This window comes from Trichoplusia ni (genome assembly GCF_003590095.1).
Source record: "Trichoplusia ni isolate ovarian cell line Hi5 chromosome 9 unlocalized genomic scaffold, tn1 tig00000444_group8, whole genome shotgun sequence".
Lineage (NCBI taxonomy): Eukaryota > Metazoa > Arthropoda > Insecta > Lepidoptera > Noctuidae > Trichoplusia > Trichoplusia ni.
The window spans coordinates 1-19,340 of NW_020799661.1; the positions used below are offsets into that span (position 1 = coordinate 1).

Consider the following 19,340-nt stretch of genomic DNA (forward strand, 5'->3'; position numbering starts at 1 on the left):
GGCGCTCGTCGATGGTAGGCAGCGCGGGCGCGGCCGAGAATTGCCGCTCGTACTCGCCGATCTTGGCGACGAGCTCGGCGAGCCGCTCGTCCCCGAGCCGCTGCTCCTCGGCGAACATGTCGCGCTCCTCCTCCAGCTTGCCGCTCCAGTACTCTTCGCACTTGTCGTACTCCGCCTTCATTTGCTCGAGGCTAGTTTCGAGGTCCTGAAAAAGTCACCCGAGCAATCAAGTTTATTGCCAGTGCGCCGTAAGCTACAGTAAGACGTATACTAACTTGACAAGGCCCGTAAGTTTCTGTTTTTCTTCGTCATGCTTTTGTTGAGATTGTATGATTTCTGCCCGCAGCGTGTCGGCGTGGTCGGCGTCGGCAGTCTGCGCGGCGGCGTCGGCGGCGGCGGGAGGCGCCTGCGCGGTGATCACGGCCTCGCTGAGCTCTCGCACGCGCTCCTGCACGAGCCGCACACTGTCGCCCACCGTTGTACACGATGGGCATGTCTGCTCTCCGGGACACGCCAGATTCTGTATGCTGCTAAAAATCTCTCTAAGCTTTGTCACAGCTTCCACATGACCAACAATCCTTTGGTCAATGCTCACAGGAGACGAATCACAGTCCTGAAACAAACCCCGAACTTGTTAATTCGACAACGTTGTCATCGAACTACAGCATTTATGTTCTGAACTAAGTATAACCTCCAGACAACATAGGGACTCACCTCAAAAATAATTATTTTATTTATGTCTTTTTAGTTAAGAAAGATTACGTAACCGGATTATTTATTATTTATTTATCGTTCCATTTAATACTAAAAATGCAAGTTATGTACATACTTAGAATCAGTGTTTAAAATCCTTCATTTTGATACCCCACTTCATATGCCTGGTAGATTTATTTTTATTTCCTCACATTATGGCTTCAAACAGCCGCTATATTGTTTGTTTTTTTTATATATTTCACCTACCTAAGAAAACTCGGGCTATTAAGACAAATCTAACGATACCTCAAATGTGAAAATCCATTCAACGGTTCTAGAGATACAAGGTAATAAAGAATATTACATACATACAAGATACGCGCTAAACACATAACCCTCCTGGCAGTCGGGTAAAAAAGGGGACAAGTGCGAGTTGAACTCGCGTGACGAGGGTTCCGTGCGATGTTACCTATCATGTTTTTATGTTAAAAATATGTTCTCCCACACATTCCACCTGCAAATGTAAGTTGGTACGCACAATATTGAGTGATTTACCATGTTATTTAATATCATGGACTTCTTATAGGTTTTCCTATAATCTATAAGGAGAAAACGAATTCCTGTATTTTTTTCAAAATTTTAGGTTCAGTAGTTTCGGAGATAAAGGGGGGGGGGAATGGTCAATTTTCGTCTATTTTCTTGATTAACTTGAAAACTATTTATTTTAAAATTACAAAAAAATACATTTAAGATCTTCTCAACAAGACCTTTCATTTGATATGCCAGACGATGCAGTTTTCAGATTTTTTTTTAGTTTTCCCCTGCCCCCCAAAAATGACCCCCCATATACAGATTTCATCTGCTCACGTCACACCTCTGTGTTTGGGTCACAGGAATTGATATGTGTACCAAATTTCAACTTAATCGGTCTAATAGATTCGGAGATAACTAACTGTAAGCGACGGACGGACAGACACACGAGTGATCCTTTAAGGGTTCCGTTTTTGTATTCAGACGTACGGAACCCTAACAAGAAATATAACGTGTTTCAGATATTGTAGTTTAATTTCTATACTATTTGCAAATTTTAATGATTTGAATTGATCCTCAAAATAAATGGAATCCTTGTGATACGTTCACTGAGCTTTTGAATTATATTTTTTTCTTACACAAATGGAAAGGTCTGTTATATAAGTTAACGATATTAAATAAGCTTCATTGAAAACCTTTTTTTTTCGCCATATTATATAAAAATTAACTTTGAATCCAGTACCGAAGACGCGCCAACATCTCCTGAACTAATCCAGGCGCATGTGACGTCACAATGTTATTGTCAAGCTACGTAATAGCTGTAAACGCTGGAAATTTTAAAATTATGACGTCACAAATATGGTGGCCACTCGTGGTCCCTTTACCGGCACGTGATTTAACATGAAATTTTATGAATTTAATTCTCTTATAATTCAATGAAATATAAATTTATATTTACGTTTTTTCACGTAAAATATTAATAAAATTAATATATATTTTTTTTTACAAAATAATTTGAGCAAAATGGAATCAAATTGGCTGGCTATTTTAGGGTCAGCTTCCAGCCTCACCCAAACTTACCAACCTTCAGTCACATAGCACTACCAGGTTAAATATATTTTCAACTTGGTAGTTATTTAGCTTTTGGCTAAGCCTCACTGCACAGGGTTGATGGATCAATGGTTATGTTATATTCAGTTGTGAGTCCTGGCTTATCTTTGGCAGTCTTTGCCAGTTAAGGAAAGACACTGCATTTCTTTACTCATTATAGAAAACTACACAGTCTGGACTTTAAAAGAGGTGATAATCCCTAAGCTTGTGTACAAGTTTCTTACAGGTAGTTAGAAGCTAGAAAGTCTGACTAGTCTTACGAATGAGGATCATGTTGCCCAGGTAATTAGCTTTGTTGAGGAGGACAAATTTTTAGATGCTCCTTGTAAGCCCAGTGGCTTACTAATAACAGCGTACTGAGCAAAGCCTAATGAAATTTTTATGGTACCAAATGAAAACCATTTCAATTAAATAAAAAATTAACAAAATAGGTTTATGGAGCCTGCAATGCTGAGATAATTATGTACAAATATTTGAGAACCACCTCCTTTTTGAAGTTGGTTGAAAAGAAAATAAGTTTTTAGTCAAACATAAGTTCCCAAAATGAATATATCATGTGTTTTCATAATCTTTTATCATGTGTCAACATGTATGGAACGTGGTACTCACAGATAATAGGAAAACTAGTTCAGTAGACAGTAAACCCTGAAATTATACACGCTGCATTATGGAACCTGGCTGTTATTTACACATATTTGACAGTTATAATGGGCAGTCAGAAGCCTGATAACCAGTCTGTATTAAGTATAGCTTAGCTTGTGGTGAAGGAGTTCAGTTGGAGAGTCAAGCTTTGTGACGTTCACTTAAGAAAGCAGAAAAAAAAGCCTTTACAGTGAGGTATTCTTACCTCGCAGCGATCTTCGGTCAGCAGACAGTCAAGTTCAGCGGAGAGGTCCCCTGAGCGCGCCGAGGGCCGGCGGGCGGCGGCGGTCGCCGGCCTCCAGCGCGGCGCACAGCTCGTCGTTGCGGTCGCGCAGGCTGGTTGTCGCGGCGCAGCTCGGCCAGGCGCGCCGCCAGCTCGGCTGGCTCGGCACCGGCCGCGCGCGCCGCCGCGCGCTCTCCAGCGCCGCGCGCAGGGCGCTCGCCAGGCGCGCCCTCTCGCGCTCGCCTTCGGCGCTGCGCTCCTCGGCGGCGGGGCTCGCGCCTCTGCTTCGTCAGCGCTAGAGCGCAATGTAGCTATTTCAGCGCGTAGACGCGCTTCAGCTTCAGCGCGCCGCGTGATCTCTGCCTCCAGCTTAGTGCGGGCCGCCGCCGCACGCTCACGCTCTGCAGCGTTCTCAGCGGCAGCTTGACGGGCTGCCTCCATGTGTCGTGACTCGGCCCTCCGCAGACTAGCCTTTAATTCGGCCTCGATTCGCGCGTGACTCTCATCGACTTCCTGAGCTAGAACGCGAGCGTGTCTATTGGCTTCGGCGACGTCACTTCGGAGCTTGTCACGTTCGGCAGTCGTCAAATTCACACGACGTCTTGTAAGATCTAAGCGCAGACGACTAAGCGCAAGAGCAGCTGCTAATAATAGAGAACGAGCGTCACGAGGTTCTTCGACCGGTTCAGCCAAAGCACAGAGTTCATCGTCGAGAGCGCGCTCGAGCTCGGGAGGGCGCAAGGTGGCAGCACCGAATCCGAGCTCGACCAGCAGTCGGCGCGGCTGCTGCACGCCGGCGCGCTCCCACGCCTCCAGCACGAGCTCACTGGGCAGCCCGGCCGGGGCCTCGTCGTCAGCCATGTCGGCGGCGCCGTCGCTAGACGTGGACTGCACCCGCACCTCGCGAGTGGCCTCGTCTATCGTTGTCGAAAGAGATGCATTTAAACAGTCAAAAAATTCTCCAACTGTGGTTTCGGAACTTCCTGACTCTTCAAATATGCGTTCCACCAGCCGCCGGTCGATGCCATCCATTTTCAAGTTGCGACAAAGAGCGAGAGCTTCATCTCTGTCAATGCGACTGTCGTGTTCAAAAGTATCAGTAGAAGAAGGATCGCTTTGACTAACAACAAAAGCAGTGTTTTCGTCACGACTCTCCATGGCAGAGGCACTTCGTCTACACCTCATTCGTTGCCGGACTCGTTTATCCTCCGTATCGAGCCTTGAAGCAGATGAAGAGCGCGGGCTCGCAGACTCATCAACAGTTGGACCTGGGCGAACTGGTCTTGACCGGCGACCGTATTTCTTCGAACCAAAACAAACTTGGGTGCCACCTCACGACCAGAGGAATCATCGTCACTATGGAGCGGCGGCGGGTCTGGCAGCGGCGGCGGGTCCGGAGGGGCGGAGGCACCGGAGCAGAGCGCGTGCCGTCAGCCGCTGCTCCACCCAGCACGGCCAGCAACCCGTTGCGGAACTGCGTGAAGGTAACGCGGTCAGAGCGACGCTCAAACAGCGTGTTTACGAGGGCTGCCCCGCGGTCTTCTAGCTGCAATGCGTCGCAGAGTTCATGAACGGCTGATAGGGTTGCCAACTATACTGTTTTAAACAGTATTATACTGTTTTTCACTAAATTATACTTTTTACTGTTTTACAAAAAAAAAGTATACAAAAATACTGTTTTCAGCATCGAAGCAGACGCTCAAAAATTTTTTTTGTCAGACAGAGGGCGCTCACTGCGCGCTCACTGCTGCAGCTAAAAACAAATCAAATCACACTAAGTTTCTGAACGAATCTGTCACTGTCAGTGTGCCTACTGTCACTGTCAGTGACAAATATTCAAGACTGTCAGTGTCATGTCATTCGTGTATGTTACAATTACTACTACGTTAAGTTCGTTATCAATATTTAACCGTTTTTTTGTGTGGAGTGAACCCTGTAGTGATAAGCTTAGTGTACAAAAGATGGAAAGTGATAGTGACACTACTCCTACAACGCCAAGAAAGAAAGCCAAACTATCGAAGGTAAAGCAAAAATATAAGCACGAATGGGAATGCCAATATGACTGGTTAACGAGTGATCCACTGTGCGAATATAATGCTAAATGCAAAATGTGTGCTTTAACATTTACAATTTCTCACGCAGGTGTTGGGCAGGTTCGGAACTTTCGTTTGCATCTTGCTTGATTTCCACTTATCAATTTTTGCTTAAATAATAAGATATTTTAGGTAACTATTTTACTATATTTCGTTTCCGTTTTTTTAGGTTAAACAACACTTGACCAGCAAAAAACACCAAGCAAAAATGGAAATGAGAAAATCTAGTGGATTGTTACAAAAGTTTTTTCCTAAAACTTCTGCTTCTACATCAGGCTTGTCTTCTAATGAAGATACCAAGTTAGCAGCGGCTGAGTTAGCGATGACATACCATACTGTCAAGCATAATTTATCATACAATAGCCAGGACTGTAGTATCAAATTAAATAAGATTATCTATGTTGATTCCAAAACAGCCACTAACTTACGATTGGCTAGGACAAAAATGGAGGCATTAGTGACCGAAGTTCTTGGCCCACATTCCTTGCAGTCTGTTATTGATCAGTTAAATAAAGACAATGTATTTTACTGTCTGCAAACTGATGCCTCCAATAAAAAAAATATTAAATTGTTTCCTCTGGTAGTTCAATATTTTACCCCTAAAAGTGGAATACAACAAAAATTAATTGATTTTTATGAAAATCCAGATGAATCTGCCAATGGTATGTTTTCAGCAATTAAAAACTCCTTAGAGTCTTTGGAACTTCCTTTCAGTCAAATATCTGGTTTTAGCGCTGACAATACTAATGCAAATTTTGGACATAATCATTCATTATATACAAACATTTTAGAGGTTATTCCAGATTTAATAAAAGGAAATTGTCATGCCCATATTGTACACAATTCAGTGAAACATGCTATGAATTGTTTAAATTATGACATTGAGAACATTATATTAAAAATCTATAGCCATTTTTCTGTGTCAGCATGCAGAAGAGAAGAATTAAAAAGATTTGTAGCACTTGCTGAAGGAGAGTTTCATGAAATAAAACGACACATAGGAACTCGTTGGCTGTCACTTTTACCAGCGATTGATACAATTTTGCTTAATTGGATACCAATTTGTAATTACTTTGTTGATTTGGATGTTGACTGTCCAATGGTTATTCAAAATTTATTAATGTTAGATGATAATGTTAAAAATAAAGTTATTTATAGTTACCTTCTGTATGCTAGTCATATATTAAATGTTTTCAATAAAACAATTAAGAAATTAGAAGGAAATGATGTAACAATTTTAGATGTTTATAACACTATGACTGGTTTAAAGACTGAGCTAATTCAAAGAAAAAATGATAATTATTTTGGCCATGAAACAAAAAAAGTTTTAAATACCATTAGAGAGTCTTCCCAAGAAGTTTTTAATAGAACTATTAATAACTTTATACTTTTTATTGAAAAGGCTAATTTGTATTTAGAGAAATGGTTCGATTTCAGTCAGACTAATTGGCTTTCTTTAATTAGCTGTTTGTCATTGAAGTCTGCAGTGACATTTGATCATTTTGAGAAAATTATAGATAATCTAAATTTATATAGACTCAATATTGGTATGGATGATTTATATTCAGAATTAACAAATTTTAAAGTAATTTATGAGAAAATATCAGAAGACAAAAATTTTACTGAAATGAGTACTGGCCAAAAATGGAGCCATTTATTAGTTAACACTGCAGAAGAATTTAAAAACATTACAAAAATAGTCTCATATCTACTTTCTGTTCCCGCCACCTCAGCATTTACTGAAAGAGTTTTTTCAGTAATGAATGCTAAGTGGCGGGATGATAGAAACAGAGCATCCATCAAATTAATAAAAAACGAGCTCCTCATTTATTTTAACTTTGATATAAATTGTGATGAGGCATATGAAATTTTTAAAAAAGATTGTGAATTAATACGTTGTGCGAGAAGCTCAAAAAAATATGTATTTAAAGCAATAAATAAATAAAATACTGTTCGTTTTTCTAAAATACTGTTTGATAATCTTCATAGACCTGAATATACTTTTTTTCTTGTAAAAAAAGTTGGCAACCCTAGGCTGACCTGTCTAGGGCTTCCTCGTTATCTACGTCGAAAGTTTTAAACACGGTATATAGCTGTTTTTCATAACGATTCATGGACGCTTCATCCATCTCCAGAAACTAGATCAGAGGACTATAACAACTTGAGAGCATTTAAAACGTATGACCTACATTTAACTATGATATTTATTTCGAAGGCTTAATAAATATTGCCCTAATATATCAACACAATCCGACACATTCTTAGTTTCTATTAAAGAAATAGTGTCTTGTCACTGTCAAGTGTCAAGTTAATGTCACACAGTTCGTTAACGACACTCCATGTAAGGTTTTTAAACAAGTTGTAATGTTAGACTTTTTAATAAACCTAAATATAGATGAGAATTATTTATAATATTTTTAATATCCACTTTCTTATGGTTAAGTCGATGAGGTTTTCTTTTTACCAAGCTTTTTCCCAAGCTACATCATCGACTCAATGACTTAGTAAGACAAATCGTATGAACACTGTATTTCAAAATAACTTTCCTACATAGAACATACTGAACAAGAAAAAATTAGAATATTAAAAAATACACTATCATCATGTCTAATTAAATACAAACGCACATAATTCATAACAAACTAAATTGAAATCATTATCAGACAAACATCACCCTTAAAAAAGATTGAAAGGTAAGGAGACATAAACGCAGGTCTACCTGGGTTTTAAACGAATTTCAGAAAATTAAATTCAGATTCAGGAAAAAAAAAATGATTGTATTGTCATTGGATTGGTCTTCAATAAGTCTACGAAGTTTAAATGACCGTTCGAAGTTGATTAAATTCAAGTTCAAAGGAGTCGGTTACAAACATACACAACAAAAATCTAGTTTTAAACAAAAAAGACCCTTTAAAGACCTAAGATATTAAAAGTAATAAACTTATTTAATATTTTCTGTATTACATGTGCTCAAAATAAAAAATTGAATAAGCCTCCAGTTTGTTAAACATTTTCACTCGCATGTAAAGTTACTCACGAACTCTTGTATACGAAACGTAATATTCATCAACAACTATTGCACATAAATGAATACCATGAAATATTAGAAACCTTCACCCCCACTACATTTAGTCGTCACCCAGGGACCCACACGTTAACGAACACTCGGACATAATTCGAATTACATAAACAAGACCTACACATACAAAAAAAACAATCTATCAATCCGTTCTCGAGCTATGATGCAAAGACAGACAGGGGATCGATTCCGTTTATTTCAAAGTAAATGCTACAAGCCGTTTTGCAAAGAAAATACAATATATTTTTTTTCGAATTCAGAAAAAAGGTCAAAAAAAACCCAGTGTTGTACAAAAAAAAACTTCACCACGTTTAACTCTCGCGTTTAAGGTTTGACGTTAGTACGTTTGACAGGACCACCGATCAGGTCAATGACGTTCCTTCCTTAGTCCTATTCGCAATTCGCATTTATAACTACCTAATGCTTGTAAATATATGTTCCGTGATCGTAATGTAGTATCGCGATTCGCGACTATCGTATCAAGTTTTGTGATAGTGCCTATTGAATTCAATTTGATAAAAACGTTATAATATATTCCACTATTTTATCATGTTTGGCATCAAAATCAATTTCATATATTTTTGATTATTTTGTTGTGTTTTTCCGTAAACACTCGCAAAACCAAGTGTGATTTTATTTACAATAATAACGTGAGTTAACACAAACCCTTCGAAATAGTTTATTATTTGAAAATAGTTAAATAACACAGTTCATTGTTTAATATTTCAGATAAGGAATTAGGAACTAAGTTCTTTATACATGATGGCGACTACATTGTGCAAAGATGAAAGTGATTTTAAGTATCGTCGGATATTAGAAAACCATAATAATTGTACTCAGTATAATAAAATGTATTGTTATCAATTTGTGCATGCAGTGATGCTGGTCATATTGTTCTTATTGTTTATACTAATAGTGCTATATGCCTTAGTTGCAATACCAAGACTACAAGGTAATATCCATACTAAACAGAGAGAAATCAGTGCAAGGCCAGTCAGCAGTGTAAATGGTGATCCTTCTAAAGTGCTTTCCTGTTACTACAACTTTCCTAGTGAGGATGGTGATCATGAGCTGATGCCTTCTGATATACACCCATACCTGTGCACACACATTAATGTTGCTTTTGCTCGGGTAGTAAATAAACAAATAAGTCTAGAGCATCATGAGTACACAAGATTACAGGAGGTTGTAAAACTGAAGCATTCAAACCCTGAGCTTAAAGTTTTGCTGTCTGTTGGTGGAGCTGGCAATGATAATGGATTTTCAGAAATGGTAATAAACCATGCTTCTAGGAAACATTTATCAAGTCAATTAAGAATTTGTTAAGGAACTATAGCCTTGATGGCATAGATCTGGACTGGGAGTTCCCCGCTCTGCATGGAATGCAAAGCGGTGCTCGTGAACGACAACATTTCTCACAATTGCTCAGAGAGATTAGAATGGAGTTTATCAGAGAGAAGAGAGACTATGTTCTGACAATAGCAGCAGCTGCTCCACAGATCATTGTAGATGTTTCATATGATATTGATCAATTGAATCAGTATGTGGACTTTGTGAATGTCATGACTTATGATTATCATTACTACACAAAGTACACTCCTTTTACGGGTTTAAACTCTCCACTGTATCCTAGAGCATCGGAGCAGTTGTACTTAGCTACTTTGAATATCAACTACACTGTGCATATGTACTTGAGCAAAGGGCTAGATCCCAGTAAGATTGTTGTTGGAATTCCCACTTATGGACATAGCTTCACTTTAGTCAACAAAAATAATCATGGAGTAGGTAGTCCAGCGTCTGGGTTTGGTTCACTTGGAGCATTGGGTTTTGTCAGCTACCCACAGGTGTGTACTTTTATAGCAAATTTTTCAAGTGATACTACTGTACAACAGGATAGTGAGGCTAAAGTATCTTACCTATATAACTATAAGGAATGGGTGTCGTTTGAAACACCCCAGAGTGTCACGGAAAAGGCTCAATTCATAAAACAAAATAACTTGCGTGGAGGAATGATATATTCCTTAAATGCAGATGACTTTGAAGGAATATGTGAGCATGGAGATGGCCACAGCAGTAAATTTACACTGTCACTGTCAGTGAGGAATACTTTGATGAGATTTAATATTCAGAAGTAATTTGAAAAGCTACAGACAGAATTATTTTAAATCTTAAGGAAAGAAAATATAGACATGACTAAATTAATTATTTAGAAAGTTACATTGTACCTGTTTTTTCCTTGTCACATATGTTATTTTGTACATGGTGCAGGTTCTCATATTTCGTGTATTGCGACCAAACTACACTAGTTCACTAGACAGAGTACGTCGGTGGGTGGTGGCCGTGGCTTAGCTGGCCGGCCGTGGGTCGCCCACGCCGGGCGCCGGTCGCTGCGAGTGGCCGGCGGGGCGGCGGCGCTGCAGAGCGCGGCCGCAGCGGCACTGCCGCGCTCATCGGCTGCGCTTCGTGCGCCAGCTCGGTGCTCAACCAGTCAGAACCGCACGCGCCGCATACATTAAACTCATAATTAACTTTTACAGTTGTAAAAAATGTAAGAGTGTTGCCTTACTGTTTGATCAACCCAAGGGTTTCCGCTCCAACGAGTGCGCTTAGGACGGGCACTTTTCCGGTACGGTTGCAATGCAATAGACACGCGGCGACTTGATCTAGGGAGCCGGTAATGAGAACACTACTAGTGGATTTTCAACTACATATAAAAATCCTGTATCATTACGGTCATAACTTACCCAATGAGCAAAGTGTACCTTCATTGCAAAAATATTTATATTATTTAGAATTCATTTATAGTGTTGTGAACCCAATAACCTTTCGGTACATACAATAAGTACTTACTTTAATCCTTTTCGATTAAAATATTTATATGTTTTAATTGTCAATGCCGAATGAGTTTTGGGCTAAGGCCACCACACTTGGCTGGCAAAATAACGAATGAGCGAGATGAGCTCGATTCCGTTCTAGGTAGTGGCGACTCATCGCCTGCCACCTTACTATGTTTAGAAAGCTGGATGCTATAATTTTCCGGCAAAGTTTAGGAAATAAACCACAGTCCCACAAAACCCGATTATTTTTACGTTAAGTACCTTAGTAACTTTGAATTTTTCCATATCGGTTCTCTTATCGAACGGGGGTGAATTATTTCTTATAGGTTTTACAAAAATTCGTCACTTTTATATTAAAGTTCTCAACAAAGTCTTTGTATGTTGAAACTGTGTCACCGGTTACGCCTTTGAAACGGGCTGGATGACTTCCCACGAAGTTATCCCGTAAATTAAAATAGATATTTTAAGGTTAACCTAAGATACCAGACTGTGATAAGTAGATGAACCTAGTTCAATGTGATGGTTAGTTTTGTTTAAAAATGTTCATTGTTGGATTGTTATAATTCATGAGACACGAAGTAGGTTCATATGATATGTGTGTATTGATTGACGGCATAGTGATTACCTATATTGACCATAACGCTGTTTTTGTTGCACATTTTGTGATAGTAACTACCTATGCAAAGTACAAGTGAGTAGGTACCTATGTAGGTAACTTCTTTTCATTAGCCGTAGCCGTAACTGTATGAACTTCCTTCGTATCTCATACTCTACTTAACTAATAGGTCAGCACTTCAGTTGTTTTACCCACATAGGTACTTAAGTAAGCATGTGGGTAAATAGTTATTTCACCACACTACGTCTAGTATTAAAATACAGATTTTGATGTTATTGAAAAAATAAAGCGTAGTTATTAATATGATGTTAATTTATTTTTACATGATATAGCTAAGGTAGGTAATTACCTTCATACTTATCACTTTTTATTGCTTATCCATCATCCGGGATTCAAGCCCCAATTCCGTTATTTACAATGGCCGATGATTGAATTGCAATTGTATTAAATATGTCATTATTCATATTTTCCTAAGCATTTTGACAACACAATAATTGGAAATTAATTATATTGACAGTGAGTGTTTTGCCCCGAATTCCGGGGGTTTTCACCCCTTAGCATGTGATGCTATGCGTGACCACGTGCCGGACATTAACTGTGGCTGTCAACCGGCGGTTAGGTTAGTCTAGTCAGTAAGAGTCTGACACTACCCATTCTCTCCCCCGCGGGAGACACGGGGATTCCCCCGCCTTTTCGCCATTTCAAAAAAGGGGTCTGCCCCCATGCCAAGTTCATTTAAATAGTCAGTGGTTTGAACAAAGACTGAAGAGGTTTCAAACTTGTTGCATGCTTATAAATCTTTTTTAAGCTTCTAGTAGAGTGACTTTGTAGGTAATACCGAAGCCTACGTTAGTAGACTGAAGAACTAAAGTCCCCGATAATAATGCTATAGGTACCTATTATTAACTTCCATAGGTGTCGGCTGCATTTGGTCAAATACATAATAATAATAATAATAATAATAATATCTTTATTTCGAACCAGAGTCCATATTTAGAAATACAATTTAAATACTGTTAAGGAACACATTAACTCACTTAACGCTAAAAACAAGAATCGACGGTTTTTGTATAGCCATCCAGTGCCTCATGATATCATTATTTATGTCCTGAGATACAACGGCCAGAAAACTGTTAGCGCCATCCCTCACCCGCCGCAATAGGGATGCAATATTACTTGTCTACTAATTAATAATTACTTGACTGAACAACTTGTACTATTTCAGTTAAGTACTACCTACACAGACAACAAATAAAGAACCGTACAAACATTATATTATAGGAACCGTGCAAAAATACTGATCATGACTGTAATACCAGCCTCTGACATTCGATACTTGTTGTCCTCGTCTGCCGAACCTCGAATATGCATACATGTTTATAACTACCTACATGTATAATGTAGTTCATGTGGGCGATGTGGGCTCATCTAACGTGAAATAGGAACCATTCTATCATATTATAATATCATTTTAAATTATGTAGGTGTAGATTTGCAAATCAAATAGATGAATAATACTTATACTTAACACTATTTTTCTTATATGTGGGTACTGGAAACTAACCATTCTTCGTCTCATTTGGCCGTATTTTGTATCACACATAGTGCACAAAAGCAGATGTAATTTTTTTCTGATATTAAAATAAGGACCTTCATACTGTGCTATATTATATGTATAAGTATTATGTCGTGCTGTGTATACCCTGTTTACGCTGGCACCACAAAATATTATATTAATACTAGCTGACCCAGCAAACGTTGTTTTGCCGAATATTTTTTTTTAGTTGTATATATGTATTTTTAATGCTTCATTATAAAAAAAAAGAAAAAACAAAAAAATTCGTCCAAAAAATAAAAAAATAAATTTTAGTGTGGGCAACCCTTGTCACTTATGAAAAATAGATGGTGTTTTATTCTCAGTCCTAACCAATATGTATACAAAATTTCATAAGAATCGGTCGAACCGTTTCGGAGGAGTACGGTAACTAACATCGTGACACGGGAATTTTATATATTAGAAGAGAAGGAAAGATTCACAAACTTTATTTCCTTCTTTTTTAATTAATTATTTAAAATAATAAGTATTAAAATCGTCAAAACAAATACATCGCAAACGAAATATTTAACGAATTTACAAAGAAATAACTTATTCTTATATAATTATTTATTTATTTAATATTTAGGGGTTTGTGGTGAAGCTTCGGAGGTTTCTGAAAAGGACACCTGATTAGACGACTTTCCCGTATATCGAGAGTTGCAGATGAAAGCTTCGATGTTTTGCTTCTGCGCTGCGGCGGAAGGTGGTTCCATCGAGCGGAATCAAGTTCCAGTTGCACCTTTTCCGTACCTAAAGTGGGAGATTTGACAAGACAACACGCCGAATAATTAATGGAAATTGGCACTATTCGTATAAGCAGTTTTCCAACACAACCATTGCAAATTCAGTACTGGATAGAACACTCACGGTCTATACTATGAATTTCCAATTATTGTGTTGGCAAAAGGCTTAAAAGTATTTAAAGTTTAATGCAATTTCCATTCATTCATTGGCCATTTGTAAATAACATCGGGGCCAGCATGTAAGTAGGTATAGTTACATTAAATTACTTTAGTTCAACCTCTATTTTTAGAATTTTTTGTTATAGCCGCATCTGTGAAAATCTGTCTACCTATCCTGATTCATAACATACAGCCTGGTGATCAAAAACGGAGCCTCAGGTATACCTACAGCAGCGTCAGCAGCGTTGCCAGACGTCCCGATTTTGGCGGGAAATCCCGATTTTTCAATAAAATTTTAATGTCCCGCGCGGGACAGGCTCGGTCCCGCTTTTCGGAGAGAACTTGACCGTACGCCTTTCGTAGGATTCTCACAGTTTGAAACCAGTGGCATAGCGTGGTTCACTGTCGCCCGGGGCGGATTCACTCCAAATACGAATCTAACAATTTTTCGCGGAGTTAAGTTACACTTGTTTGCGCGCGGAACATCGAACATCAAACATCAATTACTATACTATGTCCCGCTTCTGACGGAAGAATCCCGCAATTTTCACTCAAAAGTACCAAAGTCCCGACTTGTCAAAAATATCTGGCAACGCTGACCTACATGTAAAAGTTCGGTTTTAAAAATATCCAAGTTTTAACACATCGAAGAGTGATGACGTATCATCAGTTTTTTTGGTTAATTGGTCTCGTCGGGAGTCCTCGACTCGAACATGTCATTTTTTTATATATAGCTTTTCGCCCGCGTCGAGGTCGGTTATATCGCGTTTCCAAGAGAACTCTTCAAAAGTCCGGGTTAAAATATATCCTGCTTTTTCTCAAGGTCAACTCTATCTGTACCAAATTTCATTAAAATCAGTTCAGTGGTTAAGACGTGAAAGCGTAACAGACATACAGAGTATGTTGCCAAGTAATGGTACATAAGATACATTCCTTGTCAACTTGGATATGATGATTCAATAAATAGAGTTTGATTAACCTAGGTACAGCTTTACAATACGTAGGTACCAATATTTTTGGAGTCTTAGTAATATTTCTATCAAATAGCTTTATTGCATACTCTAATGTATTACTACTAAATTATCAATAATGCAATCCCCTGGTGAGAGCGTAGATAAATATACATTCCTGATGACAATAAAAAAATTGACCCAAACTAAGAGATTCACTCACGATCCCGAATAATGCCGATAAAGATAACTAAAATTATTATAATTAATATGGGTACAAGTTCAATAAAAGTACAAAAAATAGACAGGAAGCTCTTTTAATATGGCACTACCTTAAAGTACCTACGCAGTTTCACAAAACATTGTTTCGTTGAAGGCATCGCGGGCGCAGACCCAGGAAGTGTGCAAACCCGCGAGTCTAATGGCACTAAATTTATAGCACATTTCAATTAAGCAATAATATCAAAAACGAAAACTAATAAATTGTAGATTTGTTCAGAATATGTCAAACAAATGTAAAATTTAGTCAGGCCAACCCTACTTGGAGCGTGAGCGTGCGCGCGTCACGACTCGCGCCCGCGTGTGTGCCAATGCGGCGCCAACAGGGAACTCGTCACAACCGTCACACCAGACACTCAACGTAGTGGTGGGCGTGGCCTAGCCTAGGCATACTTTTTGAAAAGTCGTTTAGTAGTTTTGTAACACCACAAATAACTGGACCAGTTAATGGCTGGCATGTAACAAATTTCCCAGAATGGTAAACTAATGCTTGTGTTTAAAAATTAGTGCCGTCTACAATTTAACTTACAGCTAAACTCTAAACTAATCTTATGGCTGAATGTGTTGCTATAACATAATAGCTTGAGACTGGTTTGTCTTCATGGAGGCACTGTTTACGTATGTATCATACTACGCGCCACAATCACTCGCCATCGAAATGAATCTATCCAAAGGTATAAAATTAATATTAAGCTTGCACCATTCGTCAATATGTCAAAGGATATTATTCTCCTTTCGATACTCACATTAAACTGGCAAACTCAATATAATAACACTATCCTATAATATTTTAGACTTGATAAATCAATACCTAGGTTCATTACAAAAGCAATTATATAACTAAGCTATTGCAGAAATTACATTTCCAACATTAATGATAATTTAAATCCATGGCTGGCATATTATATAAGAAAAAAACGACTGCAAAAGCAAGGCAGTAAAAAGTCAACAATTGCAAATGCCCTTGTTGGGTAAAGTTGTAACCAGACAAATAGTAAGCTACTTGTTCATATAAAATAATGCACCACTAACACTAAAAATAAGAGAGAGCAAAAACCCAGAGTATTTTTATAAATGCAAGTATGTGATTTTGAAACAATCTTTCTTTTTTACATGAAATGCTTTAGGTAGATTTCTTATAGGAATGTAATGTGCCACAATAAAGGGAATAAAGCACATAATGAGGCACGCCTGCTTATAACTTACACTATGAACCTGTTATACTTAACATTGTAGAGTTCACACAAAATGTAAATTCATTTGTATCACAAACTATAGGTATATAATACTCTATACATTTCTATGCATTTATGATAAAATTATGTATAATTGTTGAGTATCTAAATATTAGGATATGGCAACTTAACAACAACTTATTGTCTAGTGGAATACTCTATGTTTCTATGAGCTGCTCGGTATGATGCCAATCTGCCCAACATCTGCACAGCTCAATCTGAACTCTATCATTCACATTGGTAGCCACTTTTGTTGGCATGTTCTAGTTTAATTATATGTGCTAATGATAGAATGACCACTAACTTTCTTTAACTCATATCTTATTGGCAAAATGTTAAACCAAAATATAACTGTGGCTTATCATGGTAAAATGATATGATGATTCCATAACACACTAATCAAAATCGATTACCCCTTGTTGACTAAATACCACAGGCATGTTACTTTATTCAATGGGACGTAATGAAAGTTAGTGTCTCAGCATAATTTGATGATATAACTTTGCATTTAATACAATGCTAACAGTTAAGATACATCAGCCACTAAATATGGGATTTAATTGAATTTTAAACCATCAAATTAAATTTGCTTGAGTAAAATATTATGATGTAAATAATAACCACAGGTGTTGTGTGTAGCCAAGTGAAGCAGCCCCTCATAGAAAACCAACACACTTATAAAATCAATCTTACATCTTTACTTTTTAGCATTTATGTCCACCCTGACCCATTACTTATTATCTTTCTACAGTCAAAAGTACACATTATACTACTAACTAAGCTACTTAGTCAATAACTCATAGCAGGACGGTTTTCTCAACACATTTCAACAATAATTCTAACCATAAAGCAGCAGCATTCTGATATGTATAACTGTGTAAAACTACCACACTCACAGTTGTACCAAAAAATAACTTAGAATTTCATATCAATACATTGTGGCCTGCTTGCATACCCAGAATTATGGGACCACTCACTGAAATATAGTGTACAGAGCTGGATTCCGATAACCTTTTCAAAATCATACAGTTTAGCCAATCGTGATGAAATGATAATTGCAGCTTAGTGTGGAGTGGGAATGGTAGTGTTACGTCTGCAGCCAGTGGAACATGAGGCTGTGCACCGTAGGATAGTCCAGCTCGGCGTTGGGCGAGCTGAGGAACTCCCGTAGGCTGAGCGCTGCATCGCCTGCGAGTGCCGCCTCCTTCAGCTCAGCGGCCGACTGCGCAGAGTTTTCGTCGGAGGCGCAGTCCGAGCCGACGGCGCGTTCTCGCCACTTGTCGTCGTAGCTGAGGTCGCACAGCGTTGGCGGCTCGTCCCCGTCACTAAACTCTTCCTCGAGGATGAGCGAGCGAGACTTAGAGCGCGACGCGTCACCGTCGGTGCTGTCCCTGCCACCACCGCTCCCGCCGCCCTCGTGTTGCCGTCGTGCGTTTTTTAAAGCACGATAACGACGTGATCTTTCTCGTTGTAGTCTGCGTTTTCTCTCATCGGCGCGTTCTAATTCTTCAGGTGTCTTTTTAAGCGAATTCTTTCCGAAAAAATATCTCATGAATGACTCGTCACAGTTCCGCTTAGATAAATAACTTGCCATAAGCTTGTAATAGTATTGATTATCCATATCTGAGATTTCTATTACAACATAAAATATATCTTATTGACACAAAACAAAAATGTATGCTGATATTCACAAGATTGCGAAATAAAAATAATGAGAACGCGACATTCGCTGACGTGACGTCACTGTGTCACTGACATTTAACGTTTCGTTTCGTTCAATCTTGCAGCTTCTTTTACAGAAGTTATAATTAAAATTTTATGAATATATTTTTTTTATTCTTGTTCAGTTCTAGTTGTAATATTATTCAGAAGTATTAAAGATTTCCATTTAGAACTTCCTATTGATTGTACCAATGGCAATCAATGTGTCCTGATAGTTTATTTGTGGCGTTATTAAAGAAATAAGCATTTCAAAATGAACGTACTGAAATGAAATATGGGTGTAAATAAGAAGCCTTGTTTGAGAAGAAAAATATTTAACAAAACTCAAACCACATGGAATATAATAAGTTCCACTCATGAATGCTGCGGATATGGAGGTAGCAACTGAGTTTGAAGTTTTTCTCAAATATCACTCTATTAACAACTAGAACTCTGTTGCCATCTTTCAGCTCCGCAATCTCGAGTCGCACTTCAGGAAAGTGTTGAGGAATGTGACTCAAATTAGCGCCAAGCGCCAAGGAAACTTTCAAAGAGTAGAGTAATATATGTATTGGACGACGTATAAAAATTAAAAATCATTCAATTTTCTGACTGGATGAAGTTTAATGAATTGATTCCATATTAACATTGACTCCGAATACAGGGATTGATTAAGGTCCCCGGCAGTTTTACGTGGTAGAATACTGGCTTACAACAGGGCAAATATTGTCTCAGGGAAAAAATCCACGAGGATTGCCACCGGGTCTGAAAAAGTACCAGTGTGCATGTGTGTGTGTGTCTGTGATAAGGGAGCGGCAGCAGGTATTAAAATATTAGAACAGCAGAAGTAAC

General features: G+C 38.5%; 2 protein-coding genes and 1 pseudogene across 2 annotated transcripts; 2 read left to right on the top strand and 1 right to left on the bottom strand.

Moving 5' to 3' along the window:
- Positions 1-4: 4 nt before the first annotated feature.
- On the bottom strand, positions 5-4,886 carry LOC113506289 (annotated as a pseudogene).
- On the top strand, positions 4,783-6,738 carry LOC113506290. The gene is made up of 3 exons (XM_026889134.1): positions 4,783-5,220; positions 5,462-6,427; positions 6,730-6,738. The coding sequence occupies exons 1-3, from the start codon at positions 5,053-5,055 to the stop codon at positions 6,736-6,738; spliced, it is 1,143 nt and encodes a 380-aa protein (XP_026744935.1). The 5' UTR covers positions 4,783-5,052.
- A 1,964-nt stretch (positions 6,739-8,702) lies between these two features.
- Positions 8,703-12,127, top strand: LOC113506288 (chitinase-3-like protein 1). The gene is given in 3 exon segments (XM_026889132.1): positions 8,703-9,021; positions 9,101-9,665; positions 9,668-12,127. Coding segments are annotated over 2 exon segments (1,374 nt in total). The 5' UTR covers positions 8,703-9,021; positions 9,101-9,130; the 3' UTR covers positions 10,507-12,127.
- Positions 12,128-19,340: the final 7,213 nt, after the last annotated feature.

Bases quoted from the DNA above. Each gene is read 5' to 3' on its own strand.
- LOC113506290 (XM_026889134.1), top strand. From the start codon at position 5,053: ATGTCATTCGTGTATGTTACAATTACTACTACGTTAAGTTCGTTATCA. The intron at 5,221-5,461 runs GTAAAGCAAAAA...CCGTTTTTTTAG, and splicing joins AGAAAGCCAAACTATCGAAG to GTTAAACAACACTTGACCAG.